The sequence below is a fragment of the Mobula hypostoma genome, chromosome 4 (assembly GCF_963921235.1).
Source record: "Mobula hypostoma chromosome 4, sMobHyp1.1, whole genome shotgun sequence".
Taxonomy (NCBI): Eukaryota; Metazoa; Chordata; class Chondrichthyes; order Myliobatiformes; family Myliobatidae; genus Mobula; species Mobula hypostoma.
The window spans coordinates 125,354,426-125,382,062 of NC_086100.1; the positions used below are offsets into that span (position 1 = coordinate 125,354,426).

The window sequence follows — 27,637 nt, forward strand, 5'->3', positions numbered from 1 at the left end:
TGAAATATATGGTTTCATGATCTATCCAGAAGATGTCGACCGAAGGAACATTGCATGCAGGCACTATCTTGACTGGAAGTCCTCAAACCTAGGTAACAAAACATACGTATGTAACAAATAGAGCTAATCTTTAAATCTTGATTACAGGTACACAGTATTACAGAATGGTCACAGCACAGAAGGAGCCCTTTCAGCTTGTCTCATCTCTCTCACTCTCCCCATGGCCCTGCAAGTTCATGTTATTCAGATACTTATCCAAAGCTCTTTTGATTGCTATAATTGAATTTGATTCCATTTTGACCATGGCTTTGCATTCCTGACCTTAACAAATTACTATGTAAAAATTACTTTTAAGTCTTTTGGTAACTACCTACAGCCTAGGTCTTGATCCCTCAGTTTACCTTTAAAAAATCAGTTTCTAGTTATCCACATATAAAATAGAATATGTTTATCATGTATTGTCTGGAGAATTCATTCAGATTGTCATTCTGTCCTTGCCTGAATAAGAGTTGTCTATCACTGGCTGTAATGGGTTGGCAGAAAAATGTTACCCAGAATATGAAGGATAAAGGGTATTTCTTATAGTGGATATCCCCTGTTCTTGTCTAGGGCCAGAAGGCACAGCCTCAGAATAGAGGGATGTCTATTCTGACAGAGATGAGGAGGAATTAGCCAGAGGATGGGGAATCTGTAGGATTCATTGCCACGTACGGCTGTGGAGACCAAGTCACTGGGTTTATCCAAAGCAGAGGTTGATCGGTTCTTGATTAGTCAAGGTGTTGACGGTTACGGGGGCAAGGCAGGAGAATGGGGTTGAGAGGGATAATATATCAGCCACGGTGGAATGGCAGAGAAGACTTAATGGATGGAATGGCCCAATTCTGCTCCTATGCCTTATGGAGGAATTCCAAATAGTGCAAACATCTTTAAATTTCACCGGAAAGGTGAATAGTTGATGGGAGGTCATTGAACTGAAACATTTACTCTTTAATTCTCCACGGATGCTGCCTGATAAAAATGAACATCATAACATTTTTTTTTGCTTTTATTTCATGCTGGTGGAAAGCCTTGTTTTAGAGTGACTCTGATAGTTGCATGACATTTCAACAAAGTGGTGTGATGCTGATTCATTTGAGATCTGAATTTCCATTTATTAGGCGAAATCTACCAAAAATGAATAAATTCAGCCAGCAGTTAAAAAAATCAAAAGTAAATAGCAGAACAAAATAAAACATTAAAATGATTCCTTACTGTATAGAAGTGGAAACTGGACTTCATGTATTTATCAACCATGATGTTAGAACTCCACACTTGGTGTTGAGGTTTGGTGACACAATAAAATACAAACTATTGTAAACACCAAAGATAATTATGTTAGTTGATGGCAAAAAGCAACACATGGGACATTGCATAGGATTACATAGAACTTGCAACACAGTATTATAGGCTGATATTGCAGCTTCTATGGTAGGGATCCAATGGCATAGCAGAACTTAAAAGACATAACGTTCTTATTAATTGGTTACAGGTCTCAAGATTAATAAAGCGTTCACTGCAAAATGCACTGGTTAAGTGGACATCCATTGCAGTGGAACATTTTGTTTATCAGTATGCTCAACACATCTCAGGAGATTTAGCATTCTTCCTTAGTACATTTCAGTACAAATCTACTGTGAGTCAGTTTCACGCCATTTTGTTAAAATGTCATATAATGATTCGGAATCATTGAAGCTGACATCCCACTCTGTTCTGAAGGGAAAATATCCAAAAATAAATTCAAAGTTCAAATTAAATTTACTATCAAAGTACATATATGTCGCCATATGCCTGACAGGGATGTATTGAGGCCTAGATCTTGGAACTCAGTGATTAGATATGAGGGGATGATACTGCTGCTCCTTTAATGTGGAACCTGAAACAATTTCACTTAAAAAAAACAAAAGTCAGTCCTTAAGGAACATATTCCATTTCATGGGATAAAAAGTGATCTGTTTCAGCTTATGCTTCTGTGTGTATGTTGTGGGGATGGAACTGGACTCTCACGGTGGTGTCTGAAAAGAGGATGCTGTCTAAATTGCATGCCATCTTGGTCAATGTCTCCCATCCACTACATAATGTACTGGGTGGGCACAGGAGTACATTCAGCCAGAGACTCATTCCACCGAGATGCAGCACAGAGTGTCATAGGAAGTCATTCCTGCATGTGGCCATCAAACTTTACAACTCCTCCCTTGGAGGGTCAGACACCCTGTGCTGATAGGCCGGTCCTGGACTTATTTCATAATTTACTGGCATAATTTACATATTACTATTTAACTATTTATGGTTCTATTACTATTTATTATTTATGGTGCAACTGTAATGAAAACCAATTTCCCCCTGGGATCAATAAAGTATGTCTATGACTATGACTATATGTCTAATCATATTTGTCCACATAGAGTGGTATTGGCCTTATTATTATTAAATAGGCAGGCTCCAATGCTGCTATCTCTTTTTTTGACAGTTTTTCAAAAGAATATCACATGATAATGACATTTTTACTTAACAAACCATGCCCTAAAAGACTCATTCTTATCCTTGCTTCCTCCTTCCTCCACCTTTTACCCCAGTTCTCCTTTTTCTCCTTTCTCCTACCCGAATCAAATTATACTCTTGCAATTTACCCCATCTTGCTCAGCTTAATGTTCTTGCTCAATGCAGTAAAACAGGCCACTTTATAACAGTATAAAATGTAAACAGTATAAGTATGGTAATATTGCAAAATGCCAACACAATGAACAGAAGGAAATAGAAGAAGAAGCCGATTCTCTATCATATAAAGGTGGAAAACATTTTGTAGCTGTAGGCCATGAGCTTGTATCCCTAAAATTGTGGCTGATCTTTGGCAAAGAAAATAAAATAAACCATCTAATTCTACATACATAAAGTGCCAATGCTAAGTACGTGAGATAGCAAAATCAGATGGCATCTTCAAGAAGCAGTGTCTCAGAAAGGCAGCATCCATTATTAAGGACACCCAGTACCCAGGGCTTTTCTCACTGTTACCATCAGGAAGGAGGTACAGAAGCCTGAAGGCACACACTCAGCGATTCAGGAACAGCTTCTTCCCCTCTGCCATCCAATTCCTAAATGAACATTGAACCCTTGAACACTACCTCACTTTTTAAATATATATTATTTCAGTTTTTGCACAAGTTTTAATCTATTCAATATACATATACTGTAATTGATTTACTTATTTTACTTTTTTCTTCTATATTATGTATTGCATTGAACTGTTGCTGCTAAGTTAATAAATTTCACGACATGTGCTGGTGATAATAAATCTGATTCTGGTTCTGCATAAATTTCAATCTCTAATAACCTCTACAGAGGATATTGATCTCAGTCCTGTTGAGATACGTCCTGTCACTTTTGGACAGATTCTTCCTGCCTCTTATCTGATATTGGTGTGCCAAGCATCTTAAAACCTTCCTTTGGTGCTGTACCTCAAGCTGCCCATTCATTGTCCTTATTTTTCTATTTCTGCACTCACTGGCATGTGGTACGGCGAGTAATTCAAAATTACTCCCTTTGAAGTGCTTCTTTATAACTCACCTTTCAGTCCCTGAGAGTCTGACCATTAGCAACCCTATTGTTGGTACCCACATGTGGTACAATTTCCATCTTACTCCCTCTCCCAGTAGAATATTCTGCATCCTCTCTATGATGTCCCTTGTGCTGCTACGGTGGAGAGGGGGCTGAAACACAAAGTCTGGGAATTACGGTGAGATGTTATGCTTTCTCAAGAATGATAGAATGATTTGAGAGAATCCTTGAATCTTTTTTCACTGCCCACTTGGTAATCTTACAATTACAGTTGCAGTGCAAAAGGGGTCCTGGGTTACATCTCTCCTCCACTTAGACATCAAACCATCCCTTCATCATATTGTCAATTTTCTTTATGCTGATAAAAACAATCCAATCCCATACTTACAAAGTTACATGGTGTACAGTACAAAATGGTTCAACTAGACTAAACTAAAGATTACACTTCCTGCAAACCTCCTCCCATTCTGTTGTATCTAATCTTATATCAACAAGATTTTATTCCTTTTTTTCCTGCATGTGTCTGTTTCGTTTCTCCTTAAACATATCCATCTTCTTCACAGGCAGTCCCTTGAAACTGTTGAAGATTTGCTTTGACATTCATTTCCTTGGATTCTGAGGTGACTAATCAACTAATCCACCATTCCTATCCTCATAATAGTTGAAATTGCTTTTTATAATTATCTTTTATCTGAGGTATTTATTGAATGCATTTCTGTTCTAAATTTTGAAGTTCTCCTCTTACTTTTCTTCTCAATTTCCCAACTTTTATTTCCTTATATTTTTCCCAAAATTTTGCATTAATTATGCTTTAAGTATTTTGATAATCTGGATTAGATTCCCCAAAGTATGCTTCTGAAAACACAACTACTGTGTTTACACAAAATCTAAATTCCAGGAGAGTCTATCTAAACTATTTTTGTTTTAGAACTAAAACAATGCTTTTTAAAAGAACTAAATCAGTCAAGTTCCAGTTTATTGTCATCTGATTATACATATATTCAACCAAACTAAACGTTTCTCCAAACCACAATGCACCCACAATACATAAATGTACAGAACATAAAGCAAAATATTACCACAAATACGTAAATAAATCAAATATAGTTCAAAATGCGTGTGAAGTGTGCAGCAAAGAGTAAACAGCTCAATGTCCTATTGACAAGATCTTGGTGGTGGCGGGGTATTCATTGGACTCACAGACTGGGGGGAAAGAAGCTGTTACCCAGAATGGCAGTGCAAGTCCCGATGCTCCTGTACCTCCTTCCTGTCTGTAGTGGGTCAGAGAGATCGTGGGATGGGTGGCAGGGATCCTCACCAATGCTTTGAGCACTTATATACGGAATAGTGAACACACATCAAAGTTGCTGGTGACCGCAGCAGGCCAGGCAGCATCTCTAGGAAGCGGTACAGTCGACGTTTCAGGCCGAGACCCTTCGTCAGGACTAACTGAAGGAAGAGTTAGTAAGAGATTTCAAAGTAGGAGGGGGAGGGGGAGATCCAAAATGATAGGAGAAGACAGGAGGGGAGGGATGGAGCTAAGAGCTGGACAGGTGATTGGCAAAGGAAATATGAGAGGATCATGGGACAGGAGGTCCGGGGAGAAAGACAAGGCGGGGGGAACCCAGAGGATGGGCAAGGGGTATAGTCAGAGGGACAGAGGGAGAGAAAGGAGAGTGAGAGAAAGAATGTGTGTATAAAAATAAATAATGGATGGGGTACGAGGGGGAGCTGGGACATTAGCGGAAGTTAGAGAAGTCAATGTTCATGCCATCAGGTTGGAGGCTACCCAGACGGAATATAAGGTGTTGTTCCTCCAACCTGAGCGTGGCTTCATCTTTACAGTAGAGGAGGCTGTGGATAGACATGTCAGAATAGGAATGGGATGTGGAATTAAAATGTGTGGCCACTGGGAGATCCTGCTTTCTCTGGTGGACAGAGCGTAGGTGTTCAGCAAAGCAGTCTCCCAGTCTGCTTCGGGTCTCACCAATATATAGAAGGCCACATCGGGAGCACCGGACGCAGTATATCACCTCAAACGCATCTCCCCCATTTCACACACATCTGCTCTCACTCCATCCTCCCACCACCCCACTAGGAATAGGGTTCCCCTGGTCCTCACCTACCATCCCACCAGCCTCCGGGTCCAACATATTATTCTCCGTAACCTCCCCCACCTCCAACAGGATCCCACCACTAAGCACATCTTTCCCTCCCCCACTCTGCTTTCCGCAGGGATCGCTCCCTACGCGACTCCCTTGTCCATTCGTCCCCCCCATCCCTCCCCACTGAGCTCCCTCCTGGCACTTATCCTTGTAAGCGGAACAAGTGCTACACATGCCCTTACACTTCCTCCCTTACCACCATTCAGGGCCCCAGACAGTCCTTCCAGGTGAGGCGACATTTCACCTGTGAGTCGGCTGGGGTGATATACTGTGTCCGGTGCTCCCGATGTGGCCTTCTATATATTGGCGAGACCCGACGCAGACTGGGAGACCGCTTTGCTGAACACCTACGCTCTGTCTGCCAGAGAAAGCAGGATCTCCCAGTGGCCACACATTTTAATTCTACATCCCATTCCCATTCTGACATGTCTATCCACAGCCTCCTCTACTGTAAAGATGAAGCCACACTCAGGTTGGAGGAACAACATCTTATATTCCGTCTGGGTAGCCTCCAATCTGATGGCATGAACATTGACTTCTCTAACTTCCGCTAATGCCCCACCTCCACCTCGTACCCCATCCGTTATTTATTTATATACACACATTCTTTCTCTCACTCTCCTTTCTCTCCCTCTATCCCTCTGACTATACCCCTTGCCCATCCTCTGGGTTCCCCCCGCTTGTCTTTCTCCCTGGGCCTCCTGTCCCATGATCCTCTCGTATCCCCTTTGCCAATCACCTGTCGAGCTCTTGGCTCCATCCCTCCCCCTCCTGTCTTCTCCTATCATTTTGAATCTCCCCCTCCTCCTCCCACTTTCAAATCTCTTACGAGCTCTTCCTTCAGTTAGTCCTGACGAAGGGTCTCGGCCTGAAACGTCGACTGTACCTCTTCCTAGAGATGCTGCCAGGCCCGCTGCATTCACCAGCAGTTGTGATGTGTATTGCTTGAATTTCCAGCATCTGCAGAATTCCTGTTGTATACGAAATAATAATAGTATTTTTGTCATGATATTGCACTGACAGTGCTTAAATTACTCTGTGCCATCATGTAAATCTCATTAAATAGATTAAAATTAAATTACTAAAATTAAAAATAGATATCTTTCAAATGAAAACAAAAATCGTTTTCATCTTTAGTATCATTAAAAAAATTGAATTAAAATAGTGGCGTTATTCAGGATTTTTTTTCTCTAAATGCAATTATAAGCTCCAAGCCATTGAAAATATATGAATTTATAAATCAGTGACCGAGGATACCCATTTCAGAGAAGTATTTCCCACTGATTTGGGAACTTGTCAGCAAACTAACCCCTGCGGCACTAAGACCTGGAGGGAGCTTTTGTGTGAGGTCTGTGCGCGTGTGCGCGGAGCCGAGCGGAGCGGAGCCGCAGAGTTTGTCGCTCCGCACACGGACACTGCGGCTCAGCGCACATCGCTGCCTCGGCTGCTGCGGTTGCGACATCGGCAGTGCTACGTTGGGAACAGTGCCAACAGCAAGGATGATTTTTTTACACTCGCGCTAGCACAGTCCAACGCGTCTGCCAGGGACCTCTTTCTTCCCGCATCTACAGATCGAGACTGCAACACATCAGCCAACCTTCTCCCCCCCCCACCATCTCATTCCCTCCCCCCTCCCACCCCGATCCTGGGGACACGGACAGCCCCCGCCAGCACTGTGTTCGCTGCTGCTTCCGTTCCAGTTGTCAAGCCAGCTCCGAGCTGCATCCGACCGCCTTCCTGTCCCGTTCGCTCGCTCGCTGGCTCGCTGCTGCGGCTGGCCGTGGACCACAGCATCCCGCCGGCTCCGGCTCCCGCTCCCGCTCCAACACCAGTCCCCGCGTTTAGAAGAGGCCGAGTTTGGGGCTGCGGGCACAACGGGAATCGCCTCGGATCTTTCACTTCCCTCTTCATTCTTGGACATCATCAAGGCCATCAGCAGTGATGTAGGACGTGAAGAGAGGTCCTTCATCCTGGATCCACAGCGTGAGGAGCCCAACATATTGTCTCTGGTGATAAAGGCGCCTTCCTGGCATTGCTCTGTATTTTTTCTTATGAGAAGCAATAACAATTATTCACATTATTTGAAATTTTAAGCCACAATAGAGTGCTATTCGATTTGGGGGAAGGTGGTGTTTTAGCTCAGTCAGCTGTCAGTCAAAAAGGGGACAGGGTTATCAGCAGCTTGGCAGTAATAACTTTTTTTAAAAAGGAAGTATTTATTATTTTATCTTTTCATTTCACTACTAATTATGTCACATGATCGGAATATTGAGTTGGAGCACTTTGAGGAGAGAAGCCGGGGTCACCGATCATCTCGGCGTGGAAGTGGCGGTGGAGGAGGTGGAGGTGGCAGCGGCGGAGGAGGGGCAAGCTCGCGTGGAAATGGTTTACCAAGCCCTGCTCACAGTGCTCACTGCAGCTTTTACAGGACCCGCACTCTGCAAGCACTCAGCCAGGAGAAAAAAGCCAAGAAAGTCCGCTTTTACAGGAATGGAGACCGCTATTTTAAGGGGCTTGTGTATGCTGTCTCTCAGGACAGGTTCAGGTCCTTGGATGCTTTGCTGGTGGAACTGACTAAGTCTCTCTCAGATAATGTCAACTTGCCCCAAGGAGTCAGAGCCATCTACAGTATCGATGGAAGCAAGAAGATCACCAGTCTGGATGAATTGCTGGAAGGTAAGTGAGAAAGAAACAATGCCTTCAGATGAATGGAAGGCTAATTCAAAAACTTTGAACAGCATTGCCCCCCAAGAGAACTAATACAAAGACTACAGCACAATACAAGTAGATAGACCATTTCCAATAAAGAAAGTGTATCCATTCAAGACAAATGAGAGATTGTAAATGCTGGAACTCTGGTGCAACACACACAAAATGCTGGAGGAACTCAGCAGGTCAGGCAGCATCTATGGAGGAAGAGTCCTGATGAAGGATCTCAGCCCATACATCGGTTCACTCCATGGATGCTGCCTGACCTCCTAAAGTTTCTCTAGAAATGTTTTGTATGTGATTGCTATTAATGCAAAGACAAGGGGGAGTTTTCAGATGGGAGATATGGATACTAATTTTGGAATAACCTGATCATCTCTTCTAGTATCATCTTCATTTTTTGGAAGATGATACTAGAAGAGTTTTATATATTAATTTCATTGTTTCCATTTTACTTTTAATCTTATGTTTATATAACACCAGTTTGACTTGATATACTGGCATATTATTTCTCAAATTCCTGTAATTTAGCAATCAGAAAGGGTACCTTCCATGACGCTGTACCACTATTTATAATATTTAAAGTGGAAATAGATGTGGGAAGATCAAAAATCTGAGAAGAAGGTAAGATGATGTACAGGAGTCAGACTAGTAAATTATCCCCTGGCAGCCCATTCTGACATTCAGTAAAAGCATGGCTGATATTCCACTTCAGTCGCACCTGCCCTCATTGCCCTTAAACACTGACATTTGTAGCATTGAAAAATCTACCTGACTCAGCGTTTTATATATACCCAATGACTAAGCACCCAAAGCTGTCTGCAATAGAGAATTCCTGACTCACACCAAGTTCTTGAATAATTCCAAAAATGTTTTCCTTGTACCCTTCTCTAGGACTCCAATGCTGGGGAAACTTCATCCCATGATCTATTCTGTCAAGCCCCTTCAGTCTTGTGTTTCAATGAGATAACTGTTTCTTTCTTTCTTATGTCATGCAAAATAGCCCTTATGTAATTAGTCTCACTTAGGCAAATCCCTCAGACTGGGAGTCAGTGGCACTCCCAGTATGGCATGTTTTTCCTTAGCAGGAGATAAAGAACTACACAGTATTTTTAGGGAAGTTCACAAAGAACTTGTATAATTGTAATAGGGCTTTGTTACTCTCATATCCTTTCATATAAATACCATACTTTCACTCCCTCACTTTTTAAAGAGACTAACTTTAAAAGCTAAGGCTATCTATGATAAATTCAAAAATAAGCTTCTTTTTATGAAGGGCCTTTTTTAAAACCACTGATTCCTTTGACTTTATAATAATGTTAATCAGCAAGATGAAAATCTTTGAATCAGATTTCCCTTGAAATGCAATGACATGGAGAATCCTGCAGTTAATCAGTTAGAAGTGACAAGGCAATGTAAGTAACTTCGAAATGCATCATTCCCTTAATTGTGAATTGTAAATTGTTACTTTTTTTTATCAGTGGACTGAGTCTCATTTTACTGCCATCAACTTGGAAAATATCATAGTTTAGGATCTCCAAGACTATAGAATGGTTTCTGATGACAGTGTTAATGCAGTGACTCTCAGACCAGAAGAAACATTTATTAGAAATACAATTCTACTAATATAACAAAATATCCCATGTTGCCTCATACTGTAATATTCTTTCTGCTGTTCATTATGGAACTATTTTAGATGGTTTGAAGTTAATTTCTCTTAGTAACTCTTTTGCATCTGTAAGAAGGGAGAAGCTGACCTTAAAAATATTGATGAAAATCCCACGGATTTAGTCTGTGCTCTTTATTCATCCAAGACTGCAAGCTAGTTGGTCATTCATGAGCTTGCTGATGAGAGTCAAAGGATGTGTTGTTTAATAACAATAGGAATGTTTATGCAACGTAGTGGATAATGTGTGGTCGACTTGCTGTGCACCACCAACCATATTGGGGAAAGCTTTTACTTCAGACAATAGACTAACAGTGTTAGTCTGCTTGCAAATGCAAGGAAGAGGCCTAATGTGTAATGCCAAACAGCGGATGCTGTGTTCCATTGAAGACTGAAGTTAGACCTGGCAAATATCTGAGGATCTACAATTTCTGGAGTTTTTGAAGTTTCACCTATATAGCTGTAGGAGTGGTTATACATCACAATGGTGTTACTGAAATGTGATATTTAATATATTTTAGTATATTTTGCCAAAAAGAATGACTCAAAAATCGGAATACATGGAAGTAAGGGTAATGAATCCAGGAGGTGCACATGATATTCAAAATTTAAGGCCCGTTGAATTGAGAATAACTATACAGTTTGTTTGCTGTTTGTGTGCTGGGGCAGCAGGCTGAGGGTAGCAGACACCAACAGAATCAACAAACTCATTCGTAAGGCCAGTGATGTTGTGGGGATGGAACTGGACTCTCTGACGGTGGTGTCTAAAAAGAGGATGCTGTCCAAGTTGCATGCCATCTTGGGCAATATCTCCCATCCACTACATAATGTACTGGGTGGGCACAGGAGTACATTCAGCCAGAGACTCATTCCACCGAGATGCAACACTGAGCGTCATAGGAAGTCATTCCTGCCTGTGGCCATCAAACTTTACAACTCCTCCCTTGGAGGGTCAGACACCCTGAGCCAATAGGCTGGTTCTGGACTTATTTCCATCTGGCATAATTTACATATTATTATTTAATTATTTATGCTTTTATTACTATTTAATTATTTATGGTGCAACTGTAACAAAAACCAATTTCCCCCGGGATCAATAAAGTATGACTATGACTATGACAATTGTATTTTCACTTTCACCCGTTTTAAAGAAATGCTGTGAGATCCAAGTATTTGGTTCCAAGATGGCTTTGAGCTCTAACCTCCACAGAGTTGCAGCTCAGATTTAGTTGCTTTTTTAATTATTATTAAGGTCCATGAGAATGTCTTTAGGGACAGAGAGGGAAGTTATGGGTCTGGTTAGGGTTAGGGACAGGGATGTGATGGAATTAGACGTGACACTGGAATCTAAATCTCTGTTCTGTGTTCAAAGACCAGCAACAAAGACTTTGGGCATCTGGTTGGGTTGTTGGATGTCAGACCGGTAGAGATTGGACAGGGGCCAGGTCAGTGGTTGCAGTGGGTTCCAGAGTCGGAGTTCCGTTTGAGCTGGAGGTACAAATCCTGATAACCCCCTGTGTTTCTGAATCAGTGAGACTGGAGTTCGAGGCCTCATGTTCAGGGTCCTGTCTTCAGCAAGGCTTAGTGTTGGGTGATCAGTATGTCCTGGGATTGATGCCAAGGATTGAGTTGGAAATATGGAAACTGAGACCTATTGGCTGAAGCCAAGTCTGCAGATCTCTGTGTGTCCACTAAGGAGGTCAAAGTCCAGTGTCTGTAGGCCCAAGTCCATGTCTGCTGGAGGCCTGTCCTGGGATTAAAGATTGTGTATGTGTCTGGATGGGAGGGAAGGAGGGGCTTGTTTTTGCTGTTTTTGTTGCCTGTTATAGAAACATAGAAACATAGAAAATAGGTGCAGGAGTAGGCCATTTGGCCCTTCGAGCCTGCACCGCCATTTATTATGATCATGGCTGATCATCCAACTCAGAACCCCGCCCCAGCCTTCCCTCCATACCCCCTGATCCCCGTAGCCACAAGGGCCATATCTAACTCCCTCTTAAATATAGCCAATGAACTGGCCTCAACTGTTTCCTGTGGCAGAGAATTCCACAGATTCACCACTCTCTGTGTGAAGAAGTTTTTCCTAATCTCGGTCCTAAAAGGCTTCCGTGACCCCTTGTTCTGGACTTCCCCAACATCGGAAACAATCTTCCTGCATCTAGCCTGTCCAATCCCTTTAGGATTTTATACGTTTCAATCAGAACCCCCCTCAATCTTCTAAATTCCAACGAGTACAAGCCCAGTTCATCCAGTCTTTCTTCATATGAAAGTCCTGCCAACCCAGGAATCAATCTGGTGAACCTTCTTTGTACTCCCTCTATGGCAAGGATGTCTTTCCTCAGATTAGGGGACCAAAACTGCACACAATACTCCAGCTGTGGTCTCACCAAGGCCTTGTACAACTGCAGTAGTACCTCCCTGCTCCTGTACTCGAATCCTCTCGCTATAAATGCCAGCATACCATTCGCTTTTTTCACCACCTGCTGTACCTGCATGCCCACTTTCAATGACTGGTGTATAATGACACCCAGGTCTCGTTGCATCTCCCCTTTTCCTAATTGGCCACCATTCAGATAATAATCTGTTTTCCTATTTTTGCCACCAAAGTGGATAACTTCACATTTATCCACATTAAATTGCATCTGCCATGAATTTGCCCACTCACCCAACCTATCCAAGTCACTCTGCATCCTCTTAGCATCCTCCTCACAGCTAACACTGCCACGCAGCTTCGTGTCATCCACAAACTTGGAGATGCTGCATTTAATTCCCTCATCCAAGTCATTAATATATATTGTAAACAACTGGGGTCCCAGCACTGAGCCTTGCCGTACCCCACTAGTCACCGCCTGCCATTCTGAAAAGGTCCCATTTATTCCCACTCTTTGCTTCCTGTCTGCTAACCAATTCTCTATCCACATCAATACCTTACCCCCAATACCGTGTGCTTTAAGTTTGCACACTAATCTCCTGTGTGGGACCTTGTCAAAAGCCTTTTGAAAATCCAAATATACAACACCCACTGGTTCTCCCCTATCCACTCTACTAGTTACATCCTCAAAAAATTCTATGTTCTGTGTCGTTCTGCCAAGCATTGTGGGCATGCTATGTTGGCACTGGAATGTGCGGCGACGCTTGCTAACTGCTCCCAGCACCTCCTTGGTTGTGTTGTTTCTTCAAAGTGCACACGACATATAAACTTGAATCTTGGATCAAACGTTGTAAAATCCTTAACCTGGTATTATTTACAGGAACATGCATATTCAAAAAGTATCGTTTCAAAAAATTAAAGCATAAACAAATTTTTATAATCCATCAATTACCCACATTGGCATTCTGTTCTTCTTATTAAAAATCTTTATCCTCCTTGGACAGCTAGTCAGTTTTTCACCTGCCACTTCAGAAAGCTTTCACAGGTACTATTTCTATCACCATTTACAAATAATAGTACTTCCCTGTATTAAAGAAGATCTTTCCTCATGTTACCCCTGATTCTTTGGCCAAGGATGTTGAACTGATGCCCTCTGGCTATAAGTTGCATGATCTTATTGTACAATTTCTCCTTTTATCAAAGCCATTCAAGTTCCCCATTAAATTCTCCTTAACTGTGCTATTGTTGTCAGTTTCTCTTATTGTATAGGTGTCATTCCAATATACCTCCTCTATATCCTCCCTAAAACAAAGTGCCCGGGAGTGGTCATATTCCTCTACCTGCATCTTTGACAGAGAAGCTACACCTGTTCTCCTTACACTATGTCAACTGTTCTCTGATACTGCCATTCACCCACACAATACGGATGACTTACAGTAGACAATTAACGTAATAACCCATGCATCTTTGGTTGTCTTATGTGGAAGAAATGCATGATCTCAAAGGAGAAAATGCAGACTCCATGCAGATAACACACATGGTCAGAATTGAACTGGGTTCTCTGTATCTATGAGCTGTGCCTTTTTGTGGGTAAATTTGAAAGTGGATAAAGAGTTGCATCAGCAAAATCCTGATGTTTACCCACCCAATTCAACACTGAACGTAGACATGCCAGACTATAATTGAGAGACCCCTTTGAGAAAGGCATGTGTAAATTACAATATGTTGAGAGCAATCTTAATAACAATCTTCATAGCAGTTTTAGAGTTCAACGAAGGTAAGGACAGGATGACATTGGGTGTGGGCTCTGCAGTTACCAAGCAGATTTGATGATAGGTATTCAACTGTAATATTCAGTAATTCTGTGAAAGACATGCCGGAGAAACCTTTAATAAAACTTTTGTAGCTTTTGTACTGAGTTTGTGAATGTTGTTGATTATCTTCCACGCTGTGGTCCTGCCTACATTTCAGTTTGCAACTCTTCATTGCTACATCACCAAGAGAGCTAGTCATGCACTGACTCTTCAGAATCAGAGAAGGCCCAAGGTGGATAAGGCCACAGACCTGAGAACAGCAAAACAAGGCTTTTCATCAGGAGAGAAGGGATCATTAGAATAGTCTGTCTCACTGGAGGCCACACACATTGAATCTGATATGGGAGAGTCAGTCCTGATATGTAGGAAGAGCGTTTGAAGAGATTCTTCGAAAACTGGCTGCCCACTGGATTTGGTAAACGCGCTCTATAACGGTAGCTACAAACATGACTACTGCCCTTTGACTAGGCCCCAAGGTTCATTCAGGGGTGTGCCAGAGACTTGTAGCAGTTGGCCATTTTGTTATCAAGCTGGTAACAAATGCCTTTCTCACAACTAGTAGCAATTACATCAACTTTGTCTATAATACCGCCAGCTAGAATGCACGTACATTCAAATTTGCAATTCTGACTGGATTCCACAGGATTAGAGCATAATTTTCAAGGTACCCCCAGATCACCCAGGAGTGCACATTAATTGGAATGGTTTCCAATATATTAAAATTATGTTTGTATGTAACCACAGGTAGAGAATTCTCCAGACGAGCTGAAGATTCCCATGTAGCTCTCCACAATGTCTTCATATCTTGAAGGCTAGCTGCTGGAGACAAAGGGCACGATGAAAGTATGGCTGATAACCTCAGTGAGGAACCTCACCAACAAACCCATACAAAAAAATCTGTAAGGAATGCCACGGAGTAAATTATTGCCATAATTACAGTGCATTTCCTGTATCTTGGTCGATATGCATCTACCAGTATCCTAAGAATAGTCATGATTTCATGGACTTTCCAGCATTAACTATCTGGGATGACCTAACCATTCTGATATTCATTTAGCCTCCAGAAATGCACCCATCTGACAAAATGGGAATCCTTTTTTTTCACCTGTGTGAACACACATATGTCCCATGTGTAACCCCAAGTGCCTTGTCAGCTCACCATTGATAGCATCATTGTTTGATCTCCCCATTCCACATGCACCACAAAAGCTGGAGAGTAGGCAGTTGTGTCAACAAGCGTCAGCCCAAAGAACTGAAACCAAATAATTCAATGCTACAGAATGCACCCACATGTATATCCTTCTGCAGTTTCAGCTAGCTATTCTTCCTTTTCCTTAAACATAAACTATGCAAGTGTTGTGGTGTTAGATCAGTTTCTAGCAGGGTGAACAAATTTCTAATAACTGAACACAACGGACAACAGATGTTAGACTCTGATGCAAAAGAAAACGAGTTCTTGGAGAACACAGTGTGTTAGGCAGCATCCGTGAAGCAAAATGGACAGTTGACAATTTGGGTTGAGACCCTTTATCTGGACTGGATTTTCTATTAGGTGAGAAACTCATGTTGATGTGTTTTTAGTTTTAGAGCTTGTGAAGGCTTTGGTATAGACTGTGTAAATGTAAATTTGCCGGATCAAAAAGATCGTTACTTATCTTTTCACCAGTTTATTTCTTTTATCTCAGCTGACGAGTGAACTTGGTCTTGACATCAGGGGAGAAGCGTTCTCATCCCTCTGGTGGTTCAACAAATTCACTGCCTGACGTCAGAATTGTTACAAGTTATAAGGCCACCGATACAAAAGAACACTCAGGTTGATACAAAAGAACAATTCGTTCGATAGATATCCCAGCTACTCAAAGAGAGCAAAACTTAATAACTTAGATGAAAGACTCCACTGAAATTTAAATTTTAATTGATAAAGTAATGTCCTGCCTTAAGCTCCATCAACAACCGCCTTTTGTCGAAACCAAAAGGTGTGAAAAGTCAGGAGACATCTTTTGAGGAGAATTTAACAACTTTATCAACTGTATCTCTTGTAGCAATTGAGGGGCAGACTGCTGTCAGGAGATGAGAAAATACTTGGGACATCTCTGTCACTGCTGTTCATCTCATGAATCGCCTCCCTTTCCAAGGCTGGGATATCTGTCATCCTTTCAGTGATTGATTTCATAGTATGGAGGAAGCAAGGTGGGGGAACTCCTTACTAATTCTTTGCTGCTGACCAATGTTTCCTATCCTGTACTGATAACTGAGGTGCATAACTGGGAACAGAGCTTGCAGCATTTTGTAATCTCCAATGCAGACTTTACATTGCTGTCCTTGCCTTTACCATCTGCACTTGCTAAAGTGATGAGTAAATCACCAGGTGAAAACTTGATCTGTTTTCTTCACCTATGTACGTATTTGAGCCCTCTGCTGCAGGACCTTCACCTCTGAAGAAGATTTTCTCCTCGTGAGTGGCTTGTAGGACATGTGAAGTTTTTCTAGTTCAGGGGTTCCCAACCTGTGTTCCACTGACCCCTCAGTTAATGTTAAGCCCCATGGCATAAAAAAAAGTTGGAAAGCCGTGCCCTAGTAGATAAACGATGGGTATGAACCATTAAGACTGTTGTTGTTCCCCGGATTATTTACAAATCATTGTTGACCTCAAGACTAAATGATAATGTTTCAAGCAGTTAGCGTCAATTAAGTAGTTCTTTCGCGGTGTAGTTGTGCCCACCACCTCTGACGCCTTGTTGGTTATCTTCAACGATACGTCCTCTGTGGATACGAGTTGAAATGTGGCTGGAGAATCATCTTCTGTACTTCTGCTGATTTATAAAGAGGGGAAGAAGAAACTAATGAATAATGGAACAGAGATTGCAGATGCTGCAATGAGGGAAAGTGTTCAGCAGAATGTAAACAACATTTTCTTTGAGAGAGAGGTTAAGTGCCACTGGTGACTGGATTGAAGGTGGATAAATAGGAAAGGAGAGCCCTGCCCAGTGACTTATGTGCTGGGCATCAATTTGCAGATGATTAGAGCACTGTGCTCACTTTTCATAGGTGGATTATATCATTAAAGGGCGTGCAGCATCAAATGAGGCAGCAGTTGATTGTAGTGCTGTTGCAGACTTCTGCTGGCTAGATCTTTCCATGTCCTTAGGTCTACAATAAAGTAGTTGTCCAATGAATAAGCCCCAGAATGCCATCAAGTAATGTGACTGAATCTCAGAAATTTGCATGCGCCTGTTGTCCAATTTGTTCTCTTTTGTGATACAGCAGACTTCTGTGACCATGAAATATAAATGCTTGAATTGTGATTTTAAAGTGAGAATTTTAAATTGAGTCACTTGTCTATCATCATAACCATCTAGCTTTGATTGGTTGGGAAGCTAGCTGTTACCATATGCTGTACAGATATACGGTAGCATATTAAAGTACCTACCTCAATCTGTGATGAGCAACTCTTTCCTAGTGAGATGGGTTGTTAAAATTCAATCCTGCATATTTATAAAGGAAAGGATCCTGTATGGCTTCTCAAGTTACCCTGCTATCCCCAGCTCTTTCACAGATCCTGCACCCCTTTAAAAGATGACGCCATTTAGTTTTATTATCTAATTCCTATTCTTTCTACCAAAATGCACTATTACACAATATTTTCTGTAAAACATCCTCTGTTATGTTTCCATTAAAAGTTTCTATCTGTCCTCCTGAAATATGTTACGGTCCACTTCATTAGCAGTTTCATAACTTTCTGCAAATGTTGAAGTCATGCCCCATATATGCTTGTCCAGATTGTTACTATTTATTAAAGAGAATGGTTCCAACAATAACTTAAGACTTACATTCTCCATGCATTCTGAATGCTACATTCTACTGATTCTAGCCTCTGTGCTCTGTTCTGCCCACAATTTTTTGAGAGCCATCAGCTATCTTGATCCCACTCTTGAGGGAAAAGTGGACCTCTAAATCTTTCTGTCTCTCTCCAGTCTCTAGAGGACTAAAAGCTTTTTTAAAACACATATGATGTAAGGTCATGGACTTATTACTGTTAACTTGTTTTCTCTGCTATGATGTTCCATTACTTTCTGTTTTTATTTCAGATTTCCAGTATCCAGTTTTGTTTTGCTTTTAAACTGTTCTTTTTCATCTAATTCCCATGCATTTTTAGCTATGTCTTTGCAACAACTCGGAAAATTGACGATATATTTCCTTGGGTCAAAGATGTTTTAGCAATGCAAACACAATTTCAAGCTCATCGAGTTAATTATTTTATCTACATTTCTCTTCAAAACATAGATGTACTTTTCATTAAGAACTTGCTGATACGGACATTTCCTGGCTCAAACAAGTTCATACTCAGTAGTGGGGAGGAAATGAATCTGCATTGCTGGGCACAGTGCTGATGTCACATTTCCTCCCTTTCAATAATGAAACCTGGAATGCTGAGTTTCTGTGACTAAAATGAAGTAGCTCAATTGTTTTAAATACTGCAATCAGGCCCTGGTATTCAAAAGCATAATGACAGGAATACAAAGCAGGTTTGTCAGTATTTCAGTAGAGAACAAATTGATTAACTTTTATAATTTAGACACTGTAGGATTTGTGTTCAGGCTTTGAAGGAAAGTTCCAATCTTTACTCTGTTCGAGCACCCTTTTATACACTGCAGGGATTTTCTGTTCTGTTGAAGAGTTTTGGTGTTTTTCTTTAAATTTATCTATGGCTGCCAGTAGGTTTTAAGACGTATTTGGAAAGGACATTCATTAAACTGGAAGGATCTATCAGTGTATATTTTTGTCCCATTTGCTATGTGCACCGTTACTCAGGTTGTTATGCTGGCAGTCATGAATTTATTACCATTTATTTCCATGCATTTGGGTTTTAAAATACACGGTGTAGATGAAGTGAAATCTGACTTGGATCAAGTTAAAGTCAAAGTCAAGTTTATCATCGTGCACAAATACATGCATCCACAGGTACAGTGAAAAACTTGCAGTAACATCACTGGTACATAGCAACATATAAGCATCCACATGAAGAATATAAATTAAACAAATTAACTACATTTTTTATCAAAGCACAATTAGAACAAAGATGTCTATTTAGTGCAAAATGATCAAAGTGGTCAAAGATTTATTAAACTGTTGTGATTAGGGTTCTGCTAGTTGGTTCAAGAAGCAAATGTTTGTGGGAAGTAGCTGGTCTTGAGCCTGGTGGTACGGGACTTAAGGCTTCTGTACCTCCTGTTTCTTGGTAGCTGCAGAAAGATGGCATCACCCAGATAGCAGAAATACTTGATAGTGGATTTTGCTTCTTGAAGCAGTGCATCCTGTAGATACTGCCAGTGGTGGAAAGGGATATGCCTGTGATGTATTGAGTAGAGTCCACTACTCTCTGTATATGATAAAGTATATAATTATGTATTATATAAATAATTAATTACTCTATCAATAATATATAATTATGTTATCAATAAGAACATATACACCAACAATATTTATACACAAATTACACTTAATGTATGTGGTTCTCTTTAAGTAGGTGTGTTCCTATGCGCAATGTACATACTGGGGGTGCCATAGTAACATAGCGGTTAGCATGATGCTATTACAACTTGGGACGTCGGAGTTTGGAGTTCAATCTCGGCGCCCTCTGTAAGGAGTTTGTATGTCCTCCCCATAGAATGTGTAGGTTTCCTCCCACAGTCCGAATTCGTACCGGTTAATAGGTTATTTGGTCATTGTAAACTGTCCCGTGATTCGGCTAGGGTTAAATCGGGGGTTGCTGGTGTCGCGGTTTGAAGGGCCCTAAGTATCTCTAAATCTCTAAATAAATTGACTTAACTTCAGTGTTGAAGTGCTTCAGAATACATAAAATTTCTTTTGAATCTAATATAAAATGCATAGATTATTTTTGTCTTCATCTCTGAAGCAATCAACATTTAACTGACTATAGGAAAAGAACAGAATTTCTAAATCAAAGCCAACAACTTTTAGTGATTATCGTAATAACTTGTGATGGCATTGGTGAATCACAGCGACATGTTGCAGGCAGCTTACAAAACTCATAAGTATACATCTTCTGAACTACTCTCACTGCAATCTGCAGCCTGTAATTTCCCCTCAAGTAAGATACTTTTGAACTGTCTTAATGAACCAGCAATTCCACAATTTTCTGAAAGACCTGGCGGACTCTCAGGCATGCTTTATGCAGACAAAAGTGCATCGTCATAGCTGAAAGAGAGAGAGGAGGGGAGGACTCCAAGCCAGGTTAAAACAAAGGGCCATGAAACTTCCTCTGACCAGCATCTTGTTAGCAAATACACAGTCACTGGAGAACAATATTGAGGACCTAAGAGCAAGATTGCTGTATCAGAATGAAATGAGGAATTGCTGCATTCTCTGTTTCGCGGAGACATGGTTCATTTCAGATACATTGATAAGACCTGAAGACTTTTCGATACACAGGATGGACTGGACAGCTAGTTTGGAGAAGGCAAAAGGTGGGGGTTCTGTGTTTCATGATAAATTCTTTGTGGTGCTTACATGCAGTGGTCTTGTCACATTCTCATTCCTCCGACCTGAAACATCTAATGATTAGGTGCTGACTCTTCTACTTACTTTGTGATCCTCATTGCATTTTACATATCACCAAAGGCCAATGTTAAGCAGGCACTCAATGTATTGAGTGCCACCGGCTGCAAACAAGAAACAGCCTACCCTGACGTCTTTCAAATAATTGCTGGCTACTTCAATCAGGCTTGCTTGAAGAAATCACTTCACAATTATCATCAACATATCACCTGCAGCGCCAGGGTCCCAATACACTTGACCATTACTGTACTATGATTCATGCCTAAGAAGAACGTGGTAACCTGTCTCAATGCCTATTGTCCAGTAGCACTTGCATCCACTGTGATGAAGTGCTTTGAAAAGTTGGTGATGGAACGTATCAATTTCTGCCCAAGAAGCAACTTGGATCCACTGCAGTCTGTCTACTGTCACAACAGGTAAACAGCAGGTGCCATTAGCCTGGCTCTTCACTCAACCCTGCAACACCCAGAAAATGAGGATGCATGCAACTCAGATGCCATTTCACTGGCTCTTCATTCAAACCTGGAACATCTGAACAGTGAAGATGCATACATCAAGATGCTCTTCATTGACTATAAGTTGGCATTCAATACTATCATCCCCTCAAAACTAATCAATAAGCTTCAGGACTTTGGGCTCAACACCTCCTTGTGTAACTGGATCGTAAATATCCTCACTTGCAGATGCCAGTCATTTCGGATTGGCAACAACATCTCCTCTGCAAACTCCATTAGCATAGGTGCAACAGAAGGCTGTGTGCCCAGCCCCCTGCTCTATTTGCTGTTTTCTTATGACATTGGAGCACAGCTCCAATGTCATATTTAAACCTGCTGGACACCAATGTCATAGATAGTGATGTATCAGCATATAGAAGAGAGATTGAAAATCTGTCTGAGTGGTACCACAACAATAATCTCTCACTCCATGTTAGCAAGACTAAGAAGCTGATTATTGACTTTAGCAAGAGGAAATTGGAGATCCATGAGCCAGTCTTCATCAGGGGATCAGAGGTGGAGAGGGTCAGCGACTTTAAATTCCCCGGTGTTATCATTTTAGGGGATCTCTTCTGGGTCCAACCTATAAATCCCATTATGAAGAAAGCACTGCAGCCCCTCTACTTTTTCAGAAGCTTGCAACGATTTGGCATGTCATCTAAAACTTCGACAAACGATCTTGAACCAAAGGGGAAAACTTCACTCAACTTCACTTGTCCCATCACTGAACTGTTCCCACAAGGTATGTACTCATTTTCAAGGACTTTTCATCACTCGTTGTCAATATTTATTGCTTATTTATTATAATATTTTTAAAAAATTTGTATTTGCACAGTTGGGTGCATTTTGCACATGGATTGTTTATCCATCCTATTAGGACAGTCTTTCATTGATTCTATTGTGTTTCTTATATTTACTGTGAATGCCTGAAAGAAATTGAGTCTCAGGGTTGTATATGTTCAATAGACAATAGACAATATGTGCAGGAGTAGGCTATTTGGCCCTTCGAGCCAGCACCGCCATTCACTGTGATCATGGCTGATCATCCACTATCAGTATCCAGTTCCTGCCCTATCCCCATAACCTTTGATTCTGCTATCTTTAAGAGCTCTATCCATCTCTTTTTTGAAAGCATCCAGAGACTTGCCCTCCACAGCCTCTGGGGCAGACCATTCCATATATCCACCACTCTCTGGGTGAAAAAGTTTTTCCTCAACTCCGTTCTAAATGGCCTACCCCTAATTCTTAAACTGTGGCCTCTGGTTCTGGACTCACCCATCAGCGGGAACATGTTTCCTGCCTGAAGCGTGTCCAATCCCTTAATAATCTTATATGTTTCAATAAGATCCCCTCTCAGCCTTCTAAATTCCAGAATATACAAGCCCAGTCGCTCCAATCTTTTGACATTTGACAGTCCCGCCATCCCGGGAATTAACCTTGTGAACCTACGCTGCACTCCCTCAATAGCAAGAATGTCCTTCCTCAAATTTGGAGACCAGAACTGTACACAATACTCCAGGTGTGGTCTCACCAGGGCCCTGTACAGCTGCAGAAGGACCCCTTCGCTCTTACACTCAATTCCCCTTGTTTGCTTTCAGTGACTGATGTACAAGAACACCTAGATCTCGTGTGCTTCCCCTTTTCCTAACTTGACTCCATTTAGATAATAATCTGCCTTCCTGTTCTTACCACCAAATCTTCACATATAACATCGGTGGTGGGGAAACTGCTGGAGTCAGTTATCAAGGATGTGATAACAGCACATTTGGAAAGCGGTGAAATGATCGGACAAAGTCAGCATGGATTTGTGAAGGGAAAATCATGTCTGACGAATCTCATAGAATTTTTTGAGGATGTAACTAGTAGAGTGGATAGGGGAGAACCAGTGGATGTGGTATATTTGGATTTTCAAAAGGCTTTTGACAAGGTCCCACACAGGAGATTAGTGTGCAAACTTAAAGCACACGGTATTGGGGGTAAGGTATTGGTGTGGGTGGAGAATTGGTTAGCAGACAGGAAGCAAAGAGTGGGAATAAACGGGACCTTTTTAGAATGGCAGGCGGTGACTAGTGGGGTACCGCAAGGCTCAGTGCTGGGACCCCAGTTGTTTACAATATATATTAATGACTTGGATGAGGGAATTAAATGCAGCATCTCCAAGTTTGCAGATGACACGAAGCTGGGTGGCAGTGTTAGCTGTGAGGAGGATGCTAAGAGGATGCAGGGTGACTTGGATAGGTTGAGTGAGTGGGCAAATTCATGGCAGATGCAATTTAATGTGGATAAATGTGAAGTTATCCACTTTGGTGGCAAAAATAGGAAAACAGATTATTATCTGAATGGTGGCCGATTAGGAAAAGGGGAGGTGCAACGAGACCTGGGTGTCATTATACACCAGTCATTGAAAGTGGGCATGCAGGTACAGCAGGCGGTGAAAAAGGCGAATGGTATGCTGGCATTTATAGCGAGAGGATTCGAGTACAGGAGCAGGGAGGTACTACTGCAGTTGTACAAGGCCTTGGTGAGACCACACCTGGAGTATTGTGTGCAGTTTTGGTCCCCTAATCTGAGGAAAGACATCCTTGCCATAGAGGGAGTACAAAGAAGGTTCACCAGATTGATTCCTGGGATGGCAGGACTTTCATATGAAGAAAGACTGGATGAACTGGGCTTGTACTCGTTGGAATTTAGAAGATTGAGGGGGGATCTGATTGAAACGTATAAGATCCTAAAGGGATTGGACAGGCTAGATGCAGGAAGATTGTTCCCGATGTTGGGGAAGTCCAGAACGAGGGGCCACAGTTTGAGGATAGAGGGGAAGCCTTTTAGGACCGAGATTAGGAAAAACTTCTTCACACAGAGAGTGGTGAATCTGTGGAATTCTCTGCCACAGGAAACAGTTGAGGCCAATTCATTGGCTATATTTAAGAGGGAGTTAGATATGGCCCTTGTGGCTGCGGGGGTCGGGGGGTATGGAGGGAAGGCTGGGGCGGGGTTCTGAGTTGGATGATCAGCCATGATCATTATAAATGGCAGTGCAGGCTCGAAAGGCCGAATGGCCTACTCCTGCACCTATTTTCTATGTTTCTATGTATAGATAGAGTGAATGCAAGCAGGCTTTTTCCACTGAGGCAAGGGGAGAAAAAAACCAGAGGACATGGGTTTAGGGTGAGGGGGGAAAAGTTTAAAGGCAACATTAGAGGGGGCTTCTTCACACAGAGAGTGGTGGGAGTATGGAATGAGCTGCCAGACGAGGTGGTAAATGCGGGTTCTTTTTTAACATTTAAGAATAAATTGGACAGATACATGGATGGGAGGTGTATGGCGGGATATGATCCGTGTGCAGGTCAGTGGGACTAGGCAGAAAATGGTTCGGCACAGCCAAGAAGGGCCAAAAGGCCTGTTTCTGTGCTGCAGTTTCTATGGTTTCTATGGTTACGTGTACCCAAATACTTAGTCCCGCAAAAATAGATCTGAAAATAAATGTCATCAATCTTCAATGGAAAGAATTGAAATTAGACCAGTTTGGACTATGGAGGGCCTCTTAGGGGGGTTTCAGAAAAACTATCATTATGCTAAAACCGGCTTTCAGACTTTCAGGATAGTTTTGTTCTTCCTCTCCAGCCCTTTACCTTTCCCAACCACCTGGCTTCACCTATCACCTTCTAGCTGCCCTCCTTCCCCATCTTCCCCTCCAACCACTTTTTTATTCTGGTGTCTTCTCCCTACCCCTCCAGCCCTGAAGAAGGGTCCGTCGACTGGTTGTTCATTTCCACGGATGCTACCTGACCTGCTGAGCTCCTCAGCATCTTAGGTATTTTGTTTTGTTGTTAAACTATGTACAGGACACATGGACATGCTAATGTATTATATAAATGTGTTTCATTTTTGTTGGTCATTTGGCTTCATAAAATTCCTGTTGTCTTATTTCACTGATTATATGCAGAGGTTCACGTATAAAAATGTACATACTGTGTACGTGTTAGTGAGAAAACTTTTGTGGTGGTGGTGGACCAGTAACCCAAAGGACTGGATAGATAATCCATTGTTCTAATTTTCTAATGTTTAAACTATAGAAATGAATTGTTGCAAAACCTCAACTCCTTTTTAATGTCATGTGTGGATTAATGGTGCATGTTTAATGGGGGAGGAATAGACAAGGACTCATTCAATTGGATCGTCTTCACATCCTGCCACATGTGCATTGTAAGGACCTTACACTTCCAAAAATTAACTGCTGTGACCAGATATATTGATAATACAGTAGTGTTAACAAGTTTATGACCATTCAGAAATCTGATGGTAGAGCGGAAGAAGCTGTTCCATTTGAACTGACGTTGAGTGGGTGTCTTCAGGCTCCTGTAGCTCCTCCCTGATGGTAGTAATGAGAAGAAGGTACGTCTTGGGTGTGGATTCCTTCATGATAGATGCCGTCTTTTCAAGGCATCAGCGTTTTAAGATGTCGTTGATGCTGGGGAGGTGAGTTCCCATGACAATCCACTGCATCTTTTTTGAATCCTATGCAGTGGCTTCTCCATACCAGACTGTGATGCAGCCAGTAAGAATACTCTCCATGCTACACCTGTAGAAATTTGCTAGAGTCTTTGGTGACATACCAAATCTCAAACTCCTAATGAAATATAAACTTAAGAGATTCTGCAGATGCTGAAAATTCAAAGCAATGGACAGAAAGTGCTGGAGGGACTCACAGGTCAGGCAGCATCGATGGAAATGAACAAACAGTGGATGTCTCCGGCCAAGACCCTTCTTCAGGGCTAGAAAGGAAGAGGGAAGATGCCAGAATAAAAAGGTGAGGGGAGGGGAAGAAGGATAGTTAGAAGGTGAAATGTGAAGCCTGGTGGGTCAGAAAGGTAAAGGAAGCGATCTGATAGGAGAGGAGAATGGACCATAGGAGAAAGGGAAGAAGGAGGGGCACCAGGGTGAGGTGATAGGCAGGTGAAAAGAGGTTAATGGCCAGAGGGGGGAATAGAAGAAGAGGGGAGGGGGAGGGAAAATTTGCTTTACCGGCAGGAGAAATTGATATTCATGACATCAGGTTGGATGCCGTGTTGGTGCGTGGACAAGTGGTTAAGGCGTTTGTCTAGTGATTTGAAGGTCACTAGTTCGAGCCTTGGCTGAGGCAGTGTGTGTGTCCTTGAGCAAGGCACTTAAACACTTATTGTTCTGTGACAACACCGATGCCAAGCTGTATGGGGGTCCTAATGCCCTTCCCTTGGACAACATCAGTGGTGTGGAGAGGGGTGACTTGCAGCATGGGCAACTGCTGGTCTTCCATACAACCTTGCCCAGACCTGCGCCCTGGAAACCTTCCAAGGCACAAATCCAGGGTCTCATGAGACTATTATTATTGTTAGGTTGGAAGCTACCCAGATGAAATATAAGACGCTGCCCTTCCACTCTGAGGGTGGCCTCATCATGACACAAGAGGAAGCCAAGGAGCAGAACAGGAATGGGATTTGGAATTAAAATGTTGAACATAGATTAGTACAGCACAGTATACGCCCTTCGGCCCACATTGTTGTGCCGACCCTCAAACCCTGCCTCCCGCATAACCCCCCACCTTAAATTCCTCCATATACCTGTACAATATTCTCTTAAATTTCACTAGTGTATCTGCCTCCACCACTGACTCAGGCAGTGTATTCCACGCACCAACAACTCTCTGAGTGAAAAACCTTCTTCTAATATCCCCTTTGAACTTCCCACCCCTTACCTTAAAGCCATGTCCCCTCGTATTGAGCAGCAGTACCCTGGGGAAGAGGCGCTGGCTATCCACTCTGTATCTATTCCACTTAATATCTTGTATACCTCTATCATGTCTCCTCTCATCCTCCTTCTCTCCAAAGAGTAAAGCCCAAGCTCCCTTAATTTCTGATCATAACCCATACTCTCTAAATCAGACAGCATCCTGGTAAATCTCCTCTGTACCCTTTCCAATGCTTCCACATCCTTCCTATAGTGAGGCAACCAGAACTGGACACAGTGCTCCAAGTGTGGCCTAACCAGAGTTTTATAGAGCTGCATCATTACCTCGCAACTCTTAAACTCTATCCCTCAACTTATGAAAGCTAACACCCCATAAGTTTTCTTAACTACCCTATCTACCTGTGAGGCATTCTTTCAGGGATCTGTGGACATGTACCCCCAGATCCCTCTGCTCCTCCACACTACCAAGTATCCTGCCACTTACTTTGTTCTCTGCCTTGGAGTTTGTCCTTCCGAAGTGT

General features: G+C 42.0%; 1 protein-coding gene across 4 annotated transcripts in view; it reads left to right on the forward strand.

Moving 5' to 3' along the window:
- Positions 1-7,156: 7,156 nt before the first annotated feature.
- dclk2a (doublecortin-like kinase 2a) overlaps positions 7,157-27,637 on the forward strand; it is a 378,249-nt gene continuing 357,768 nt past the window's right edge. For all 4 annotated transcript variants that reach the window (XM_063046455.1, XM_063046456.1, XM_063046457.1 and 1 more), the window contains exon 1: positions 7,157-8,432. In XM_063046455.1, coding sequence (XP_062902525.1) covers positions 8,006-8,432 — 427 coding nt within the window. In that variant the 5' untranslated portion in view covers positions 7,157-8,005. The remainder of the gene's footprint in view (positions 8,433-27,637) is intronic.